The 22,281-nt window shown below is 37.8% G+C and overlaps 3 protein-coding genes across 7 annotated transcripts in view; 1 reads left to right on the forward strand and 2 right to left on the reverse strand.

The window, feature by feature from the left end:
* Positions 1-9,292, reverse strand: part of LOC107746794 (sorting nexin-18-like) — an 18,086-nt gene extending 8,794 nt beyond the window's left edge. The window contains exon 1 of the mRNA XM_016561083.1: positions 7,467-9,292. Coding sequence (XP_016416569.1) covers positions 7,467-8,931 — 1,465 coding nt within the window. The 5' untranslated portion in view covers positions 8,932-9,292. The remainder of the gene's footprint in view (positions 1-7,466) is intronic.
* A 223-nt stretch (positions 9,293-9,515) lies between these two features.
* arl15a (ADP-ribosylation factor-like 15a) overlaps positions 9,516-22,281 on the forward strand; it is a 128,339-nt gene continuing 115,573 nt past the window's right edge. For 2 of the 5 annotated variants that reach the window (XM_016561084.1, XM_016561089.1), the window contains exon 1: positions 13,290-13,588. In XM_016561084.1, coding sequence (XP_016416570.1) covers positions 13,535-13,588 — 54 coding nt within the window. In that variant the 5' untranslated portion in view covers positions 13,290-13,534. Of the gene's footprint in view, positions 9,795-9,915; positions 10,023-13,289; positions 13,589-22,281 lie in introns of those variants that run through there. The other 3 variants (XM_016561085.1, XM_016561087.1, XM_016561088.1) reach the window with 3 other exon arrangements.
* Positions 10,538-11,611, reverse strand: hspb3 (heat shock protein, alpha-crystallin-related, b3). The gene has a single exon (XM_016561090.1). The coding sequence runs from the start codon at positions 11,493-11,495 to the stop codon at positions 11,043-11,045; it is 453 nt and encodes a 150-aa protein (XP_016416576.1). The 5' UTR covers positions 11,496-11,611; the 3' UTR covers positions 10,538-11,042.

Raw genomic sequence — 22,281 nt, forward strand, 5'->3', positions numbered from 1 at the left:
TGATGTGTGCACGTGAGACTGTTACTTAAAACTGTGCCTTATGCTGGACAGTATTTATTTATTTATCATGAGTTGTTCAAATCGCGGTAATCTAATACGGTTTTAATGATAATTAAAATATGAAACGGTAATACTAACAGTCGAGAATTTTATCATGATTTATCGTCAAATCGTTACATCCCTATGTGAATACAAGGGAGGTTTAGCTTTTAGGCATTTTAATTTAAGCATGTTTAGCTTAGTTAATGGAAGGCTACCTGCTGCCATCAGAGCAAGTGTAATTACTGCATTCACGCGCTCCTCGGATGAGTTGTGCTTTTAAGTCGGAATGTGAAAACAACATGGACACTCTCGTTACTACAAAGATGTGTTGGATTTGTATTATTAGAGCTTTCCGACTTGAGTTCACGTGCATTTTCTCAGTAGGGAAATTCTTTTTCACGTGCGGTGCCAGTGATGATGCTTCTTACGTCCGTTTCGGAGAACCAGAGGACAAATATTTCAATCGATCGCTCAGGCATGGCACCGAAATGAGGCACCGAAATCTGCGTTCTGATTCGGTTCTAGTACATACCGGTTACATAGGTACCGGTGCCATATTGGTTTCGGTACCCCAACCTAACTACAAGGCTGCAGCGCAAACCAGTTGTATGGAAATAGTCTGAGAAAGGAGGAGACACACGTGGGAAGCTGCGCTCGACTGGGCCGCTATAAAGCCTGCTGCCGCAGAACCTCTTCAGGCATTACGTAATGTACTATTACACAACACAGTCCTGCCGTTGAACTGAGACTAGAGAACAAGTCCCATACTGATTCCCGACCATATTACTCAGACATGGATCATGACATTCGACACGAGACTTTGGTTTGATGAAAGCACAGGTGGCCGATTATATATTCCAGCCTTACAAACAAAGAAATTATTTGGCTTTTCAAACAAATGAGAAGGCAAATGCAGAACACACCGGCAAAAGCAAGTGAGAGCAAGTCCAATTTGCTTTGGAATTGCACCATTATATTCATGGGCATTAGGAGGATAATACAAAAGTCATCAGCTGTGAATTAGAAGACATTTGCCAGAATAGAGACCAATGAATTTTAGCTTTCAGCCCATTTCAGAAGCTGCTGTCTCTTTGGTGGCTGACTCTAATCATCATCTTCCTGATAAACAGCAGTGACAGTGAAGGCTTAAAGTAGCAATTAGGTTCTTTCCCTCACTGTTGATGGATTAATATGGTCGTTCACCACAACATTGAACGTTCACCCCAACAACCATGTTTTGTCATCAGTTACTCACACTCATGTCATTCCCAACCCTGCATTATTTTCTTCCTTCAGTGAAACACAAAAGAAAATACTAGGCAGAATATTCCAGCTGCTCTTTGTCATACAAAGAGATAATCAATACTTTTATTCAGCATAGATGAATTAACCCGATCAAAAGACTGTGCAGACTTTTGACATTGCTACAATACTATAGACAAATATTTTTTTTAACTTTCTATTGAAAGAATCCTGAAAAAAACTATCAGTTTTTTACCAAAATATTACATACTACTACTAATAATAAATATTTCTTGAGCACCAAACCAGCATATTGATGGCCGCTGAAAATTTAGCTTTGCCATCACATTGAATTAATTACATTTATTTAAAACATTCAAATAGAAAACAGTTATTTTAAATGATAATATTTCACAAAATTACTGTTTTTACTGTGATTAAAAAATGCAGCCTTGGTGGGCATAAAAGACTTATTTTTAAAAAAAACATTAAGTCATGACATGTCTTGGGATAGGCCTAGATTGTAAAATCTTTATGTAAAAAAATGTTTGGTCTTGGTGGACTAGATCTGCTAATGCTCAGATTAAAAAATGAAAAGGAAACACATTGCTGCTGCTAGAGAGAGGAAGATCCCTGTAGAAGATAGGCAGGTGGTGCTGGGGAGGCGGTGGGCTAAGATGAGGACCCGCACCGCGTGCAGACACCGTATTTATTGAATACGTCCTGGTTAGGTAAACAGTAATGAGTATGTGAATCCGATTGGCTGGAAACATTGAAATGAACGAACCAATTAGAACACAAACAGAGTTTCATGGCTGAACTATTCATTTTTTGAATCGTGCTCAACATTAATTTATGTAATTTTAAAAAAAGAGAAATCCTTTTGTCCTTTCAAACAAAAAAGGGTGGGTAGATAATGACATCATTTTCAGTTTAAAGAAAATGTCTGAGGAATGTGTGACTCACTCGACTGGACTGGCTAAATTAGACTGGTGGTTCTTTCACAGTGCTTCAGACAAACACCTACAATAATCATGTAATCAAGTTAATTATTAAAGATACAAATACTTTTGGAAGATGCATTCAAAACTCACTTGTTTCTGATGGGAAAATGATTAAATGTGCAGGAAGCTTCTGTCTTACACTAAAACTATCTTTTGGCTTCATAAGACTTGGAAGATAGCACACTATAGAAAATCTTGTCTTTCATGAAAGAGAGAAAAAGGTGAGAAAGCAAATTACACTGAAAGAGTCTTTTCAGACTTAACCTCAAGAGATAATGTTAGACATTGCTACAACACAATGAACACTGGAAATGTGTCAAACTGGCAACAGGTTTTAGCTAGCCTTGCTGTGTGTGGTTGAGGGTCTATGCACAATGCTAACTTCCCCAGCTATAATAACCACATCACATCTGAGTCATTATTTCCTCTCATTGTCAAAAGAGCCACATACTTCAATGCACATCACAGAGAAGCAATGGAAAAAAGGATCCCATTAATACCAACGTCAGTATGTTCACTAATGGCTATCTACCTTCAATTCCATTGCTAGTGGAGGCTCTATAGTGACACAAATCAATACATGCTGTGTTAATGTGTATTTTATTTTAAAAAGCCGTAAAAGCCATTTATCCCCGTGGACATTATGATTGCCTTGAAATTTGATACTCTCACAAAAAAAACAAAACAGCAAAAACATTGGTTTACACAGGTAAAAAGCGAATCAGAAGCTTTCATCTGTTGTTTACGGAGGTCTGTTGTGGTTTATTTGGTTGTAGACTATATCTGAGGTGCAGTTGTTTTATGGTATTGATTAGAGCCCGACCGATATGGTTTTTTGGGGGGCCGATGTCCCCCGATGTAATAAACTTTATTATTCAAAATGAGTCTGACATCAGTGCACTTAACAGTAAACTTCACTTCACTTATTATAAATAGCCTAACTTAAATAACACAAATAGAAAAAAAAATATATAACTTGAATTAAGAAATTAAACAAGGTAACTGTGTAGATGCAATAAAATCGTCTGCGATTTTTTTGCTTAACTTGTCAGTGAACGACGGCTACGTGTAGTAAATTCTGCTCCATCTGAAAGCACGTGATGACTAACTTAAATAACACAAATAGAAAAAAAAATATATAACTTGAATTAAGAAATTAAACAAGGTAACTGTGTAGGGCAAGCAAGCTACTGCCAAACCAACAGGGGCAGGTTTATGCAGGAAGCACAGATTTTCCAAATGTAAACATCTAAAATAGAGATCGAGCGATATATCGATTTACTGGTATTTTTTCTGATATTTAAGCATTTTACAATAATCGGATATCGGTTTTGTAATATCGGATTCACCGATAAACGCCGCCCTCTTGTGGATGTTGTGAGAATTGCGCGCAGGATCACCACTGCAGCGCATCTGAGGGAAACAAGACAACAACAACGGCATGCACGGGTACTTGATTTACTGTAGTTAGTAAACTTTATTTAACATAACAGCCATTAATGCACAAATGAGATTACATAAGTATTACATAAATGCCTGATTAGGGATATGCCGGTATCAAATTTTCATGTTGCGATTAATTGCTAATGCTTTTATCACGGTATGCGGTATTATCACGGTATTGAAATTTAGTTTAAAAAAGTGCTGTCATAATATAGTATAACAGGTTTAATAACATTTTTCTTATAACAAAAATAACTGAACATTTAGCAATAAAGCAATACAGAAAAATGTATAAAGTCAAAAGTTTTACACAGATTAAAGTGCAAAAGAACTATAAAGACCAATAGGTATCACTTTACAATAAGACCTCATTAGTTAACCTTAGTTAATGCATTAACATTCACAATGAGCAATAGCTACATTTGCTACAGAAATTATTAATCTTTGTTTAAAAAATACAAGTCATAGTTCATGTTAGCTCATTAAATAACACAGTTGCAACTTTAGATTTTAACAACCTGTTATTAAATATTGGAATACCTAAGATTAATGAATGTTCAGAAGAATTTTTCATTGGCAGTTTATGTTAACTAATGAATTAACTAATGTTAACTAATGAAGCCCTAATGTAAAGTGTGACCGAACAATAAAGAATCAAAACACTTTCAAATATATGTACTGACCTGTTTTTTTATTTATTCATCAAAAATAAGACAACTTCCATGAAATTCCACGTTATACAGTAAATTCCGTTTTTATGACTGGATTCCGCGATTCCGTCCATGTTTTCTGCATCGCGGAAATCGTAGGGCCCTACTACTGTAGCAAACAAGTATGATAAGCTCATTGTGAGAGTAAAAGACGGGGACATTGTTGTTTATTTACTTAGCATTGAGTCTCTCCAACTAGGTGACAACGTAGCGTTAAATCACCATTCAACAGACACAAGCCACCACCGCACTGCCCTTTGTGTCAGCACGTTAAAAATAGAACGCGGCATCAGTTTTCTGCATCCAGTGTAGACAACATCACTGATTATAATGGGTTCTATTCTACACCGGACGCGAGCGGAGCGATGTGATGTGACCGATGTGATAAGCATGAGTTCTGGGCCGCGGCGCGGCCGGTATAAACACCAGCACTGACTGAGTGGCCGTGATCAGTTCCGGTGGCCGTAACACAGGCTTTAATGCGCCGCAGACGCGTGCCGTGATGCGCAGATCAGCTCTAGTCTCTAACGTCACTGAATCTGCTGTTAAAAATGAGCCATCCATTCAACATATCATCATGTAAAACTAAGAATTAGAATCATTGTAATGTGACGATCAAATATAGGTGCGGGTGGGTGGCGGGCGGGCGGATAATTTGAAGCAGCGGACTCGGCTGAAGTTTGAGCTCATCCGTGCATCTCTACACTACACTGACCTGGGTCACCAGTAGCAGACAATGGAGCGCGCTCTGCTGGACAAACTAAGTAATTACACCATTCAGAAGCATTTAATCTGCGTTATGTTCTGTTAAAAAATAAAATTTCATATCGGCGGCATATTCGCAGATACGATATATCGGCGACAGGCTCATATCGGCCAATAATAGCGGCTAAATTATATATCGGTTGGGCTCTAGTATTGATTTCCCATCACCATGAGACTTATTAAAAAGGTGACAGCATTTCAGTGGGTAAACAGATGGCAAATGACAGTAAGATGAAACTGCAACAAATACAGCTATACAACCAGAATTCAAAGCCAAAACTATCATTATAACTTCTGAAAAATAGATAACTGAATGTCTATGGGGAGATGAGGCAGGAAGTGCTTATTATATGGCCCCCACACACTCCTCAGGGGGTTTGTTTGAATGGGGTTTTGTTTGCCATCAGACATTCTAGTCAGAGCAAAGACTCGATGTCAGTATTTACTCTGTCACAGAGGTGATGGAAAGTGGACAGGTTTGCTCATAGTTTTCTACTGACTCATTCAAGGCATGGAATGGATGATTGTTTCTTAAAAACCCGTAGATGTTTGCTAAAGTTAACTGTGAAAGTGTGGGTGAAACAACAGATACAATGGAGAAAAGATGTCATTTTAAAGCATTTATCTATAATAAGGCTGTTTCTTCCATTCTAACATTCTATGGGGACAATGACGATAAGAATTTGCTAAAATACACTACACCTTTTGGCAAATGCTCATATATGGCATATGGGCTTCAGCAAGCCGCAAGTGACCTCAGTGCTAGACTGTCAGCTGGATTTGTCACAGACTGAGGCCTCTCTGCTGGAAGTACGACACAGCATTTCAATTTTTCCAAAGCATTGTGCAGTCACAATAGAATGATGGTGTCTACAGCACCAGTTTGTACCTCATTAAACATCTGGTTTACACATTTAACTCTCATAAAAATAAATATAGCTACATTTAGGCCACTTTTTTAAAGCAACAAGATCAAAACATTCACTACATTCCCATAAGGAGATGGCAGACAAATTAATGCATATACTGCTGCCCTGTAGCTCGTAGACATCTCTTTGTTCATGTTGTGGTTACGAGTTGCCATATAAATGTGGACTGTTGAAACAGCATGTAAAATTCAAAGTTTCCTATAATTCAAGTTAGACTCTTTAAAAAAAGCATACAAGACAATAAGTATATAAATGCTAGGCTACATTATAAAATATTTTTAATATCCTTGCTGAAAAAGGTATTGAAAAAAAAAAAAGTCTTACTGACCCCAAAACTTTTGAATGGTAGTGCATATATGTATTTTCCTCTTTATATATTATTTTTTGGTATGTTACTAATGAAGTCTTGCCTCTGGGCTCATAAGCTTGTGACAATAAATGTTTCTTATGATAGATGTGGATTTTTGTTTGGCCATTTCATTTGACTCATTACATCATGAGTCATGACTACTGCATGATGTAACTGCAGCGAAACTGAGAAAAGACAATAAAAAACACTTTACAATCACTCCTGTTTAAAATGAACATTGTCTTGATTGAAAAATGTATGTGATATCATGCGTTTTATGAGAACTACATTACAAGCTAATGGCTCCAGCTTAAAAATGACTGAGCCAAAAAAGGAAGTCTATCTAAATAATGATCTCAGACTGTAGGAACTCTACAAATGTTAATGTAATCTTCATAAATATTCAAGCAGTTAATCAAGCAGCTGAAGTTGTGATCGTTACACTTCCTGCACCCTCAGACGGCCTTATTTGTATTCAGAAGCATCATGATTTCAGATTTTAAAAATGATGCATTCCTACATGCTTTTGATCTGAAATAAAATGACTCTCGTTTTGTAATAAGATCAAGGACATTATCAGCTGTTAAGTGTCAGAAATGTGTCACAATAACATCCATGCTCAAATCAATGCCATTCACTGAATGATTGCATGTGTACTGAAACTCCCGTCAACCTTCCTTGAACAATGCAGTACGTCAATAGTTTCAGTCTTTGTCATTGTATGTGGCTGATTTACCAGCCACAAGAAAAACACACAAAGCACATCAGCAACAGCTCACCCCATGTGACTCAGCAGTCAGACGAAACCAGGATGGCCAGTGAACTCATCAGTGGCACTTCAATTCAAACAAATCAGTCAAGCAAAGCAAACAATTCTGAGAGCAGGTGACCCTGTTATCTATCATACCCACTGATCTCAGGCTAAACACAGTTTCAAGCATATTTCTAATATGATAATACAGTTAAATAAGTGAATGCGTACCTTTCTGTACATGGATGATATCAGGGTAATTGGTAAGGTGGCCTTGGTACAGGGCTAACAAATCCATCAATGGGTCCACATCTTGTTTAGGCTGCTCCACAAAGTAGTCTCCAATAGCTTCGTAGGCTTCCCCCGTGTATGCAATTGCTTGGTTCAAACCGACCGAGTACGACTGCTGGTCCATCTCGAACGCTTGGCTTAGATACTTAAAAGACAGTCCCACTTTCTGATACTCTTTCTTAAACCCAGCTATCTGCTTCCTCGCGAACTCGCTGAGTGTGGCATTGACTTGGATTACGCTGTCATCCATTTTCTTGGTGAAGGCCTTGAATCCGTCAATCCTGCTTTCGACGTCTTGCAGGTCAAGAGGGGCTGCTGGAGTGCTGATGGTGAGGAAGAAGTTGGCACCGACCATCTCGTCCTTCTCGGCTTTCCTCTTCCCTTGCTTCCAAGACTTTTCATCCATGCTGGAGCAGGTGAGGAAGTGCTGGAAAACGTCACACCGGGCTAGTACAGGGTGGCTGGTCATATGATTCATCCACCATATCAATCCTCTTCTCCTTTTCGAAATGAAGTCTTCTTCGAAGCGGCCAGTGGCTTGTTTTTCAGGGATGTGCGGCACTGAAATGACAGGAAATTTCTCCACCAATCTGGCGTAGAGCCAATCGAAATGCTTATATCTTCTGTTGACCTGGCTCTGCGTGTGGGTGGACGTCAGCTTGTAGGAAATGTAACTTTTCATGCCTTTGAATTTGGTCTGCTTGGTGGGGTCATCAATAGTGCAAGTGAACGGGTATGGGTTCTCCTGCCACTCCGGACCGTACTGACCTATCACAACGCAGATTTTATCGCCATCCTTCACAAAGCCGGACGCTTCCCCCAGCACAAACGCCTCACCGCCCGACTTCACGAAAGTGGAGAACCTGTTCAGATTTCTGCTGACCGTTGCTGAACTTTTGGCTTGCTGTGCACCTCTAGGCATGGAGGAGGTGGAGATGCTGTAGCCAGAGGGTCCGTTTCCTTCATAATTCCTATATCCTCCACTAACAACCCCTGGTTCATCAGCTACAGATGAGTGATCATCCCAGTCATCATCCCAGTCATCATCACTGGCTGGAGTCCCTGGATGATGTTGTTGTTGTTGCTGAGGTAGTGCAGGGTAGGCTGTGAAGCTGGAAGCTGGTGCAGTGCTGTAGCTCTCTTGAGTCTGATTTTTGAAGTCAAAACCACCAGTGGGAATGTTGGCATATCGAGAGTTGTTGTTAAAAGATGAGACGGTGTCATTCCTCAATATCTCGACGTAGGACGCAGGCAAGAGCCCTCTATCCCCTCTGCTGTTTGTCCCCTCCAGCCAGCCCTCAATGTCCTGCTCGCTGTGCAGAGTTATAATCTCGTGCTCTTTCACCGATATCTCTCCTGGGTTTTCTGAATTAAATTCATACAGTGCTCTCGCTCGCAAAGCCATATTTCCAAGCTGCGATGAATTTAAAAGCGTATAAGGTTAGCGTATCAGCAAGCTAACTCCAACCCAAACTCACTCACTCGCTCGCTCGCTCCTTGACCTGCAATACTGACAATAACTTGCGCGTCTGCTGCGGGAACCGTGACCCACTATCTCCAGTGTCCTCTTCACACTGGTCATACGATAACCTGAAAGTCAATCAGCTGTCGCGCTTAAAAACCTCAGAGCATGAGCAGAAGTCATTTCTTCATCTGTGGAGTTTACCGTCCAGAGCCCCGTTGCTGTGCGCCCGTCCCACACCGACCGCAGTGTACACTCACTCACCCAGAACAGCGCCGAGCGCAAGCAAGCAGTGCGGATAGTCGAGGGCGGAGCTAAGCAGCACCAGGCAGCACGAATCAAATCTAGCATAGTGAAGAGTGACTGATTCACGAGTATCGGTTCTTTTGAACAGTTCTTTACAATGAACTGTTTTAGTGATTCTTTCGCCATTACGTCATCACCTTGGATATTAAATTCTCCCAATTAAATGGCCTAAAAAGCCACGTGTAGTCATATATTGCTGTTCATTACACTTTCCCTCCATGCGTCCTTGTTCTGTTTAGTGCAGCTATGATTCGGCTCAAAAACATGGAGTCATTTAAATGATTTGCCTTTCATGAAACACCAAATTTTTGCAAGCTTTAAAATGCTATTAAAACCAGCGCTGTTTTGTATGCGAATTGACAACATTGTTGTACAATGAAGTTGTAAACACGTTTCCAGTACGTTTTATTTTGTAACATTTTTTACTACTCAACTATTAATTTACCATCTTAATCCATCAGTCAAATCCTCCATTCACTCCAAATCAGACATTATAAATGGTTAGAAAAAAATAGTTATTTTTGTACCTGATTAATTTTTTTAGGTTGCTAACTGGTTAATACCGTAATTATTTCGTTCCCATGTATTTTTTAAATGAAACCAAATAACGTTACATTTCCCAGTAAACATTCAGTATTACGCCACTTCCTGTTTAATTTACCCGCGCGGGTAACATCTTCAGGTTGAATGTGATGACCGTTGAAATTCTCCAAGAAGGCGATGTTGTGGTAAGTTAAAGTTGCATAATTGATCAAATAATAGTAATCCTTCCTTAATCTTTAATTTTGTCTAAAGTACAAAATGTGGTGAAATGAAATGTTCAGGCAACGCCTGCAGCTGTAACGTTATTTGATTCAAGCGCGACTCTTTCATGTCATTGAACATTTATTTTCATTAGCACAGTGCTCCATTTCTTTTGATCAACACCTTTTAGCAGTTTTATTTCGTAACGTAAAATAATGTTCCTGCTTAAAACTAAAAGAAACGGAAATACATTTTGTTTCTAATCCCTGCTTCAGATGGACTGTCAACTCACTTATTAGGAATTGGTCATAGCCAAAATAGATTCTCCTTGTCGATTCAGGCAGATTCATTTAGTGCGGTTTGTGAATTGCTTCAACCGATTTATTAAAAGATCCGATTCAAAAGAAGAAATAGTTCACGATTCGGACATCATGTCGGCGAATCTCTTTCATATAAGCGATTTTTGAGACAGTTTTTCATCTTCTTTATATATGTGCGATTAAAGTGCAGTATGACACAAGAAACATTAAAACTTCTTTAATTAAAGAATAAGTTTGTTTTCTAACAGTATTATGAGGTCATGCCAGCCGGCATGTTTAGTTTTTGTACTAAACAGGTTTGTCAAACAATTCTTAAACGTACAGTAGCGCTGCATTATGGCATTGGCATGCTGGTAAACGTGCTTGCAGAATGACATAATGAGATGTAATCATAAAGTTTAATCACATTCCTGCAAGGGAACTATTATGTACTTGATGCCGATTTTTTATTACTTTAGGTTATATATAGAAATATGAACAGATAAGAGTCTTTTTTACTTATTAGAAAATTTAATTTTTGCCACTAAACATTATGCAGGCAATCAAGCTGATTGTTAAACATCTGGGGACACCCAAAACAAAGCAAAATTGTCATACAACAGCAAAGAATGTGATTACCGGCTAACTGATCACAACAACAGTGTTCAACTAACATGATGAATGGTGTGAAGTCACTGTGTTTTCCTAATCACATGCTGGCCACCATCGGTCCTTGGTCTCCACCACTAGTATCCCATCATGACACAGCATGGCTTTGAGGTCCCCCGCCTGGAGCTGACGGTCAGGCAGCTGATACTGTCTGGTGAAACTCCGTGACACAAACCCATGCTCGTCCATCCTCACCCCATGCCGACCTCTAATAAGCAGCCACCCTTCAAAGACCTGTATGAGGATGTCTTCTGGTTTAAACTGAGTCACGTCCAGCAGGACTTGAAATAATGGCTCTCCTGAATCCTCGTCCGCACTGTCTGCTTCACCCCCCTCAGTGTCCATTTTAACCGGCAGACATTCAGGACCTGGCAGGGCAAACAGTTGATGATCTTCAGTGCATTCAGTGAGATTCCTGGTTTTGAAGTGCTCCTGGTAGCGCACAGGGCTTGCAATCCAGTGGGAAATAGTGATCCCCTCTCCTGCCATGACACTGGGCGCAGAGGTTCCCTTGGCTTTTTGTGTAGTGAATGTGGAGTAGTGCAATGCCAGTAGGACCAACCAAAGCTATTAAAAGACAGTCCTCTGCTTAGGTTTCTGGGCAAGGGATGGGGCGGACCATTTTTAGAGCAGGCAAAGAGAACTGATATCGTCATATTACTGTGTAGGAAGCTTGTACTTAACAAGCATGACGCATTATATTTTTCAAGTTTTTTTCAATTTTTATACAGCAAGAACACAAAAAACTGATAAAAAGTGACAGCAATGCATTATAATGTTACTAAAAGTATCATAGTTTTGACAAAAATATTAAGCAACACAATGGTTTTCAGCATTATTATAATAATAACAATAATACGTTTCTTGAGCGGCACATCAGCATATTACAATCATTTCTGAAGGATCATGTGATGGCTGCAGAAAATTCAGCTTTGCTGTCACAGGAATACATTGTATTATAAAATATATGAAAATAGTAGACATGGACTTTAAAGGATATTGGTATTATTTTTAAGGAGAAAAGAATATTTAAAGGTTAAAGATATCTGCATATGATTTTGGCATGTTGACAAAGGGTATACCATAGTTTTTCTGTGAACTGTGATATTTTACAAACAGATATGAATGATATATCAATGCTGCCACCTTGTGGATGTTTATTATGAGTACATATTAATATTTAAAGGTTAAAGATATCTGCATATGATTTTGGCATGTTGACAAAGGGTATACCATAGTTTTTGTTCTGTGAACTGTGATAGTTTACAAACAGATATGAATGATATATCAATGCTGCCACCTTGTGGATGTTTATTATGAGTACATATAGATGCTGGACATTTGTTTTGCCATAGTTAATTGGTAACAAAGGGCCACTGAAAATTTCAGACTGGCTGAACACATGAGATACATAGGCCTGAATTACAGTTTGTTTATGTCTTTGGATTTGTATGCTTGTTTGGGAGTGTACACTACTGTTCAAATGTTTGGGGTTGTTTATGAAAGAAGTCTTTTTTTTTTGCTTTATCCAAAGCTCCTTCAGAAACCATTCTAATATGCTGGTATGATAATAAGAAAAAGTTGGAAAAAAAAAAACTTATTCTGATTATTATTTTTGGGGAAACCATGATACTTTTTTCAGGCTTGTTTGAATCCAAAATTCATATGAACAGCGTTTATTTGAAATAGAAATGTTTGTAATGTTACTGTATAAAATGTTTTTATTGCCTCTTTTGATCAGTTGAATAAAATTAATTTATTTATGGTCTGATTCTGGTATAGAGGTCAAATAGATACCATAATTACATTTTTATGTGAATGAAAATACTGAAATCAAATGCATGTTCACATAATGGTGAACATTTGAGACCTTAATAAACTGCTGCATTATTTAGACACACCAGCAGCATGCTGTGATAATGTTATCAGCTTTCAACTTGTACTTTTCTAACATTCTTTCTGAGTTTTTATCTCACCGAGGAATTCATAATTATCACTATTATCGTCCTTATGATCATCAGCACTTCCTTTGTTAATAAAGGGAAGAGAGAACTGTTAACACATTCAACATTATTATATGCTGTAGCTCATCAGAACATATAATGTGATTATTTCAGTCAAGCTTAAGTACATTTCTGACATTGCAAATTTTTTTTACAATTATTGTTCTATATAATTTATTGTGTGTTGGTGTGTAAAAGTAACTAATCCAATTAGCAGTTTTATTTTGCAGTACGAGTCACTGAGCTTATAATCTCTTGAGACTGCGCTCTACTAATGCCCTTTAGTTGTTGCCTTTCTCTTCTCGAGTATTTACCCACCTCTAGCTCTTGTTTATTTATGAATGGGGAATAAACAAACCTGTTCCCTTTTTTCTCCCTCCTTTTATTTGAGGAAGAACCATTGATTCTCTGTCTTCGTATAGTGTCTTTCTGTGTTCCCTCTTCAAAGCCGTCCTCCTCCTGTCCTCATCCAGTTACTCTGGCTCGGCTTGTTTGTTGTCTGGGGTAACGCTGTTGCTGGGGACGATGTCAGAACACATTCAGCTCTCAATAGCCCTGTGTAGGATTGGCTTTTACACGGTAAGCCGAGCAAATGTCTCCATGTTTTGCTGTACATTTTATGCATGCACCAGTTGGTGCCTTTTCTTTGATTTTAGTTATTTCGATGTTCGTCCAAACTTATTTTGGTGGAATTATGTTGTGTAATATGCAACAGGCTACCTGAAGCCACAGGTGTCCATAGTCAACAATATACACAATACGAACACTATAGTAGTTTTCACATGTAGATCTACATGTATGGTTACAGTAGCTGGAGTCATGTTCGACAGCTTTCATGAGCTGGTTGCAGTTAAAAAATGATTAAACTGTGGTGAATGTAAGTGTGTGTTCATCCCCAGGGAGTAGTGTGGCAGGTGTTTTCGGCAGTTAACCCCCAGGTTAACTTTTGTGCTTTTATATTAGAAGTCACAGAGGAACCTTATATGGTAGAAAAAAAAACAAATTCTAATCCTATTGTAAAATGTTTTTTGTTATGACTTGAGGTCTTTCAGCATTTATCTAGTCTTCCAGTTTAAGTTACCTACTACTGAGATGTGCCGTATTGTTCCGTTTTGTTTAACTCGTAGAAAAAAAAGTAACTTCTGTTGGATTATGTCTTTTAAACTTCACGTTATTAACATGAAAGGATGTGGGCACAGGGATATTTATGTGATACCTGGCAGCAGCAATGGTACATGATGATCTGCTTTGGTGAAGATGGTCACACCCTCACATAAATTATGTATATTGTATATAATATTAAATATCCTATCAGTTAGTTTTAATGCCCTACCTAGGGCTGGGCGATATAGCAAAAAAATTGAGCAACGATAAAATGTTTCATATCGTTCGGTATCGATAATTATTGACATTTTTTATAACCTTTTGTAAAACAGAGCAATAGAATTTTTTTTTTTTTTAATTTAACTACTGTATTTTAAAATTTACCCAATTGAGTTATTTATTGAGACAAGCAACAAATATTTTTTTGTTTCAACAGTCAAACACACAATAAAAATTAAACAAATATCTAATTTCTACACCTAATCAAGATCTCCGCATTGAGGTTCTATATTTCTCTAATATTTATATTTTGAATGCATAACACAGCAGTGGCGTATCTCGTGGGCTAGACTAACAAAACATTAAAATGCAACAACGTCATTTACATCATCACCGCATCTCGCGCGCCACTGATGACGCTCCCTGATGCACTCCTAACATTCAAATGCAAATGTTTACTTTAAATTAGACTAGTATTCATTTTTTTTATTCACAATCTCCTCATCACAGGCAGGCACAGCACTCATGTTCATGTTTGTGTGTGCTGTCTGCGTGATGTATAGCACGTGCCTATATCGAACATTTTTATATCGTTATCGTAGAAGGTGTACCGTCGATAAATATCGATACCGTTTTATCGCCCAGGCCTAGCCCTACCGTTCAAAAGTTTTGATTCAGTAATTTTTTTTTTTAAATGTTTTTGAAAAGTCTTTAAAGGGGTCATGAAATAGAGAATCATTTTTGCCACCAACTCCCCAGTTTAAATATGTATTATTCTGTTCTACCCTTCTGAAATGCCTGGATTTGAAATCGGAAGAGTTGTGACGTCACGATTTCCCCTCAACATGCCATTGTTCTGTGTCACCATCATATGTAATCAAGGAGGTGTGTTCTGAACTCATGTAAAAGAAGATATTTTGAAGAATGGTTGTAACCAAACTGTTGCTGGTCCCTCTTGACTTTCATGGTATGGAAAAAATACTATGGAATCAGTGTGGACCCGAAACCGTTTGGTTACCCACATTCTTAAAAATATCTTCTGTTGTGTTCAGCAGAAGAAAAGAAATTCATACAGGTTTATTGTAGATCTTACATTTTCAGGGCATTCGGCACAATAAGAATTTGAAAGCATCAGGTGTGTGGCCCAGTGTGGATGTGGTGTGTGTGTGCTTGTGAGGGTGAAGGTTTTATTGCATCTCATTAGTGTTCTATAGGACCTTTGAGACTGCAATGGAGAGTCATGCCTTCTATTTTAGTCCTGGTCTAAAATTGTGGCACGTGGCAATCGGTTATTAGGCCCCTAAAATCCTGTAACTTCCAGTTTTGCATGTGAATATGTGCGTTTGCACATGCAACTGCATGTGTGTTTGCTCAGTTCTGATGTCAGTCTGACATGTGTTTATTTACACAAAACGTTTAGTGACAGAACTCTACTGCTTATTTTTTTTTCTAGTGTTCATGAGATGGTAAACCTTTGTTCACTGTTATTAGGAGCACAGTTTTCCTGTACAGAATACAAATGAGATGTGTGTTAACTGCCCGTTTGTTCCGTTTCAGGTGGCCTTTGTGCTGATAGTTTGACTGACAGCAACAATGTTTGCATTCATTAGGCTTGCTGAGAAGGCTCTGAGAATGCTTGGCTCAGATTGTTCAAAAACACAAAGTAGTAATTAGACAGTATATTTCCGGTTGGTTATGCCAGTATGTTGATATCAGGAACAGGAATGTTATGAAATGAGCTGCATCAATGCCCAACAACACTAAAAAGGTTAGCACAGTTGGTATTGTCAGGGTTTCAACATCGACTTAAAGGGGCAGTTCACCCAAAAATGAAAATTTCCTCATGATTTACTTGTTATTCCAAACATGTATGATTTTTTTTCTTCTTAAGAAAAACTTAAGAAATGTTGGTAACCAAACAGATTTGGTTGCCATATACTTCTATTGTAATCTAATTTCTCAAAATAATTTCACTTGTGTAAATAATGACATCAGATTTTTGTTTTTGGGGTGAACTATCGCTTGAAATATTTTACAGTTTAATTCTTTGGATGATATTCTTGTAGAATCTGCAAACAGACGTGCATCAAAGAGAGAGTCTTGTAATTTTAATGTTAATATTTACAGCATTGTTAAAGCTTGAATCTGGACTTAATCACAGTATAAACCAATTAAAATAATATAGGCATAATATCAAATGCCAGTACCAGTGTTGCACTGTGAATGATTCAAAATGTGTATAAATGAACCTCAAATACTTCCTGAATGGGAACCACTTGGTGGTGCCATTTCATTAACTATGACCCAAAACAGATTATTTGCTGTCCTGATCATCCTGTAACGTCTACTTTTTATTATGAAGTAAAAGGTCTAAAGCTAAAGTAGTTGAATATAATTATTAATATTTTTAGTCAAATATTTCGGCCCATTTTCCACTCATTTTAAAGTAAATGTTGGCAACTTTTACGAGTGTACTACTACATCGCTGACACACATGGACTAAAAGCCACAAAACAAGCAGGTTTATCATTTTTTTTTCAAAATAACATTCCAGTCTTTCATTGTTCACTAGTGGTCAGTGTATCCGTTTTATCATGTGGACTTTTATTGTGAAGTTTTTTTTTTATTGCTGTTGCTTTGTCGTCTTGTTTCCTGTGTAAATTGCATGCCTTTGTTTTTTCTAATTTCAGCCGTTGTGCGTTCTTGTGTCTTTTCCTCCTTTGACATTAGCCTCTTATGAAAAGGATGCTAGAATGAGATGTGAAGATGAAGAAATCGAAGCAAGACACGTTTATAAGATTCATTGAAGCATCACTTTAATATCCGTTACTGATGACTCTGCGGTTTGCGTAGCTGCACTTAGATGACTAAAGTGTCAATTTCCAGGTCACAGGCTGGCTGAGCAGCAAGGTGACAAGTAAGTGTTTACCATTCCTGGTCCTGGAGCTCCTCTAACACTGCACAGTGTGTATGTGTCCTTTATTTGACACGGTTAGTTAATTCCATGTTCACTCCAGATTGGGGGAGCTCCAGGACTATGTTTGGAAAACACAGAGTTAGAACAATGAGAAGCACCACGTGTTTTGGTCAGACAGCTTGCCTTGGTGTATACACTATAGTTTTAAAAGTGTCAGTTAGATATTACTAAAAATGTGTTACTTTTATTCAGCAAGGAGCTGTTAAATTAATCGAAAGTGACAAATTTGTGTAAAAATTGCACACCTGCAATGATTATTTCTTTGTGAGAGACAAATGAATCAAAGAGGTGTAGAGCCAAACAAGACATTTCTGGATGATTAAAGGGACAGTTCACCCAAAAATGAAAATTTGTGTCAATTTACTCACCGTCATGTTGTTGCAAACCTAAAGGACTTCTTTCTTCTGTTGAAAGTAAAATATAATAATTTGAAGAATTTTGGCAACCAAACAGTTTGAGCCCATTGACTTACATTGTATGAGCGAAAAATCCTTTAATGTTGCACAGAAAGAAGTCACACACATGATGAGAGAATTTATTATCTCTTTAACAGAAAAGATTTCTTTTGTGTGTCAGATCAAAGATTAGGTTAAATTGGCTTTTTATGAGATCTGGGAATATTCTTTCCAGTCCACTTTTGTTGAAGCAGTCCAAATCGGCAAGACTGAATGCCAAACACTTACAAATGTGTTGAATGGTGGATGAGGCAGGATTGGAAAATTCTAGTTCTGACCCATTTAGACCTCCCCAGTTAGCACTCTGTATTATTTCGTACATCAGTGAAGTTTCCCATGTTGAAATGCAGGCACTGCAATGCAGATGTGCCACACTGAGGGGGAAAGTCTTTTAAAAGCTTAAAACTGATGATTGCAACATGATTGTTTTGTACCAGAGACTAAAATTTAAAGTCTTTCAGTATGTCTTTTCAGTGAGTCCAGTTGTTTCTTCAATTCGGCAGATTTTGTATGCCTTGGTCGGTATTTTCCATTTCACTAAGAGTAATTAAGTTTTTATTGAAGATGAATATTCTCTGAAAGGGAAGAGTTTCTCTGGAAATCATGCTTCTGTCTGAAAATCAAGCAAAGTATTATGGGAGTAAATAAGTTAATAATATTTATTTAATAAAATAAACACCTAATATTATTGTTGGATATTATTGTGCCTAATGGCTGTTCTGATTTGCATTATTTCCTGATCCTGTTCCACGGGCTTCTCCCATCACTTCCTGTCTTCTTTCAACCAGCAACGTCACTAAAAGACCAAATTGAAAATACAAGACAATCCAGTACTTATATTTATATTTATATTTAGCTTTAGATTTATTTTAGTTTTTAGTGCCTAAACTTATTTTTGTTTAGTTGCCAATGCAACATTTCTATTTTTAAAGGAGACATCGGATGCCCATTTCCCACAAGTTGGTATGATTCTTTAGGGTCTTCAGGAAAAGTCTATAACATACTTTGGTTAACATTTCTCAATGGCAGTGTAAAACAACACCAATTTTACCTCGTCAAAAACAGATCTGTTCACAGCGACCCATTTCGGTGTATGTCCCTTTAAAATGATAATGAGCTACTGCTCACCCCACCCCTCTTTTCTGGCAATTTCCAAAGATTAATTAAAAAAAAATTAGGCCTAGACTTACTTCTTCTGGAGGTGAAGCTGGATCACGAACAATCTATCCTTTAGGAACAACTTTTTAGCAAAACCTGCTTTGTATTGACCTTCATTTACAAAACAGTCTGGTGTAAAATGATTTGCGCAAACATAAATGCATTTAGGTAGATCGGGGGTGTATTCTCTTCAAGTAATCCACTGCGTCTTCAGTGGCTCAGATGTCGGGAGTAAATGACGGCTGCTATTTTCATTATTACATCCAACAACAGAACACCTCAATCGCTTTGGAGACATTGTTGACTACACCTGATCAGGCATCAAAACAATGACTGTTTCCAGCTTTTAGCTTGTGCTAAAACGGCAGTGTCCGTCAACAGTCGTGGGAGGAGCCTGTGCAAAGTGATGTCACTTTGCCCAGAATCTGTGGACGGCTCGATCAGAAGTGCTTATGATTTGTGGGGATTAAAAAAAAAAAGCACTGGGTGGATTTTTATCATTATAGGGTGGTTGTCTACACATACTGCCAACACACATTTAAGTTGAAACCATGTAATATTGAATTTTGCATTCAATGTCCATTGAAGTGCTTTGAAACACGCAGCATTATTCTATGTGTTGACATAATTTTAACTCAAACAGGAAGACAGGGCGAGACATATCGAGCAGCCCTGCCAACTTTTTTAAATAGCGTTTGTTTATATCACAGCTTGGGTTAGAGCCGTTGGGCTCGGTAAAGTCACATTTAACAGGTTATGACTGCCACAATCACATCCATATTGCTATAAAATATAGCATTCTATATTTTTCTATATTCTATAATATATATAACATTCTATATTCTGGTCTGCGCCAATTCATGCATATGATCCACTCCGTGCTATCATGTGTCTGGAAAGGAGCAGACTGTATGTGCGCTGTGGTGGTTAGCGTGACAACGCAAAATCAGACTTCTTTTGCTCCAATGGAAAACATATTTACACTGTCTGAACCGTTCCCTATCCCCTATATAGTGCACTACTACGTGCCATTCACCGTACAGAAAATACAAATTCTGTGAACAAGTGACCGATTTAAGCTGCAGCTTCAGTGTCTATTTATAGTGTAGGGGGCGGGACGCTTCGGATTCTAGACAGCATTTGATTGGACAGAAAGTTTCATGAGAAGCTGAAGTGCAGGGTGATGTCATCAAAATCATTGATCCATATATTGGCAGAAGTGAGAGACTGCAAGTTTTGAATGCTTATATCTGGTAAATGCGAATTTGTCATTGTTTTAGAGCACACTAGCTTATAGACAATGTTAAGGCTAATGTATTAATATTAAAAAAAATTTCATTCCATTTTGATTTCATGGGGACTTTGTTTTACTCTAATATTTGTTTTATTTCAGCTTTAGTTTAATGAAGGAAGCAGTTTTTAATCATTTTAATTTTAGTTAACAATACCAACATTAAACAGCATCTGAATAGCATCTGTTAATCTGCTTTTAAACACAAACCACATTTACATTTAGTCATTTATTAGACATTTTGTCTTAAGCAACTTGATAATGAGGAACTTCAAATGTCGAAATGGCTTCAGTTCATCTACACTTTGGGCTACACCGCTAATTGCCTCAACAGGATAGTAAAACTCTTTCTGTTTTATTCCCTCATCCCTCCAGCATGAGTATAAACTTGTTTATGTTTGAACCCCTCAGAGTTTTATAATCGGTTGTATGCGTTATAGGTTGGGTTAGGGTTAGGTATGTGTTAATGGTGACCACTAAGTGGCAGAATGACTCTGCTGCTACATGGCCAATCATTCCTTTTCAGGTCAGTGCAGTTCAAAAAGTTATTAAATCAGACTTAATCCTTCCTGAGACATTTATGACTTTCATTTCATTGATTTGAAATCTCCTGTTTGTGCCATGCCTTGAAAACAGCTGTTCCTGTTCTTCATTCAATCTGGAGTGTCTGAATGTGTCTTAATGCTGAGGGAAAGCCATGAGTTCCAGCTTGAGATGGGTAGGCTTGGCAGTGGGGTCCCTGAATCTGGTTTGAGTTTACTATTACCTAAGTGTTGAGATTGTTGTTTTTGAAATGAGGGGTCCAAAAAAATCAAGAAAAATAAAATAACAAACAATGGGGCTCCAGAAACAAATGTGGTGTGCAAACATACACAGGGCTTTTATGATTGGTCTCTCTCTGCGGAGGCTGTGGAATTCTCTGTAGACTTAGTGTGGGTCAACATAAATACAGGACCCTGTTTTTGAGGCCCATGTTCTGATCGGCAGTAATATTAACACTTTTTTTATTTATTTATTTTTTGGTGATCTCTTTAATGTAAAAACAAGATGTGCTATGTGTAATGGTAAGTTTGTTTGTTGTTTTGTTGTGTGGGTCACATACAGTTTATGATTACCCAACAAGTTTATTTAATTATTTAAAAGTATGTTTTTAATATACATTACCTAAAATGATCTGATAAAGACAAGTTTGAGTAACAGTTGATTTGATTTTACTTGATTTTTCCTTGATAATTTTAAGTGGAGTTTAATGAACTCAAAACTACACTGTTTTGTATATAGACCTAAAATACATCAACAATAGAGCAAAACTGTAACTATAAACTTTTTGAATCAAATGAACTTGAAGGAAACTGTTAAGCTGACCCCCTCCTCACCCTGAGGTACTGTCACATATGAACAGATGACAGAGTTTGATTGTTTTGGCAGCTGCTGAAGTTACTTACTGGAGCCTGTCTCTCTTGTTTCTCAGAAAATAATTTAAAGTTGAGCCTGGTTTAACAATTTAGTTATGATGTTTATGGTTCCCTTGAAACTTGTGAGTGTGACATTCTCTGGTCTTGCCGTTCCTTTTCTGATTCTGTGTCTTTTCTGTGTATACATACATACATACATACATACATACCAGTGGTGTTCCGTCCATATAAGCTGCGAATGCTCCGCATACCCAGGCCATTTGAGAGAATAAGTTCACGGGATAATTCATATAAACATGATTATAAGTTGATCCCTTGTCATTTGAAATTTAACTTAAAGCTTAAAGAGTTAAGAATAAGTACGTAAAATTATTTTTTTTCTTTGCCAAACGGCAGTAATTTTCTGTAAATCTACGTCAGTTATGGTTGCTTCCAGCCGAGCGGATTCTCTGCAGCTTTCTCGCCTCCGCTCTGTTGCTATGACTCGTCAGGATTATAGCGTGTTCTTAGTGATTTGCTGGTCTGCGGCAGATTTAATGCGCGAGGTAAGCTGTTCGCGAAGCGCTCGCCCAAGCGGAAAAATGCGCTGTTGCTGCCAGATCTCGATTGCCGAAAATTACTTTGTGTTTGATGCAAAACCAACTCGACTAAAT

The sequence above is a fragment of the Sinocyclocheilus rhinocerous genome, unplaced genomic scaffold, assembly GCF_001515625.1.
Source record: "Sinocyclocheilus rhinocerous isolate Xijiao unplaced genomic scaffold, SAMN03320098_v1.1 scaffold468, whole genome shotgun sequence".
Classification (NCBI taxonomy): Eukaryota; Metazoa; Chordata; class Actinopteri; order Cypriniformes; family Cyprinidae; genus Sinocyclocheilus; species Sinocyclocheilus rhinocerous.

Bases quoted from the DNA above. Each gene is read 5' to 3' on its own strand.
- hspb3 (XM_016561090.1), bottom strand. From the start codon at position 11,495: ATGGCAGGAGAGGGGATCACTATTTCCCACTGGATTGCAAGCCCTGTG.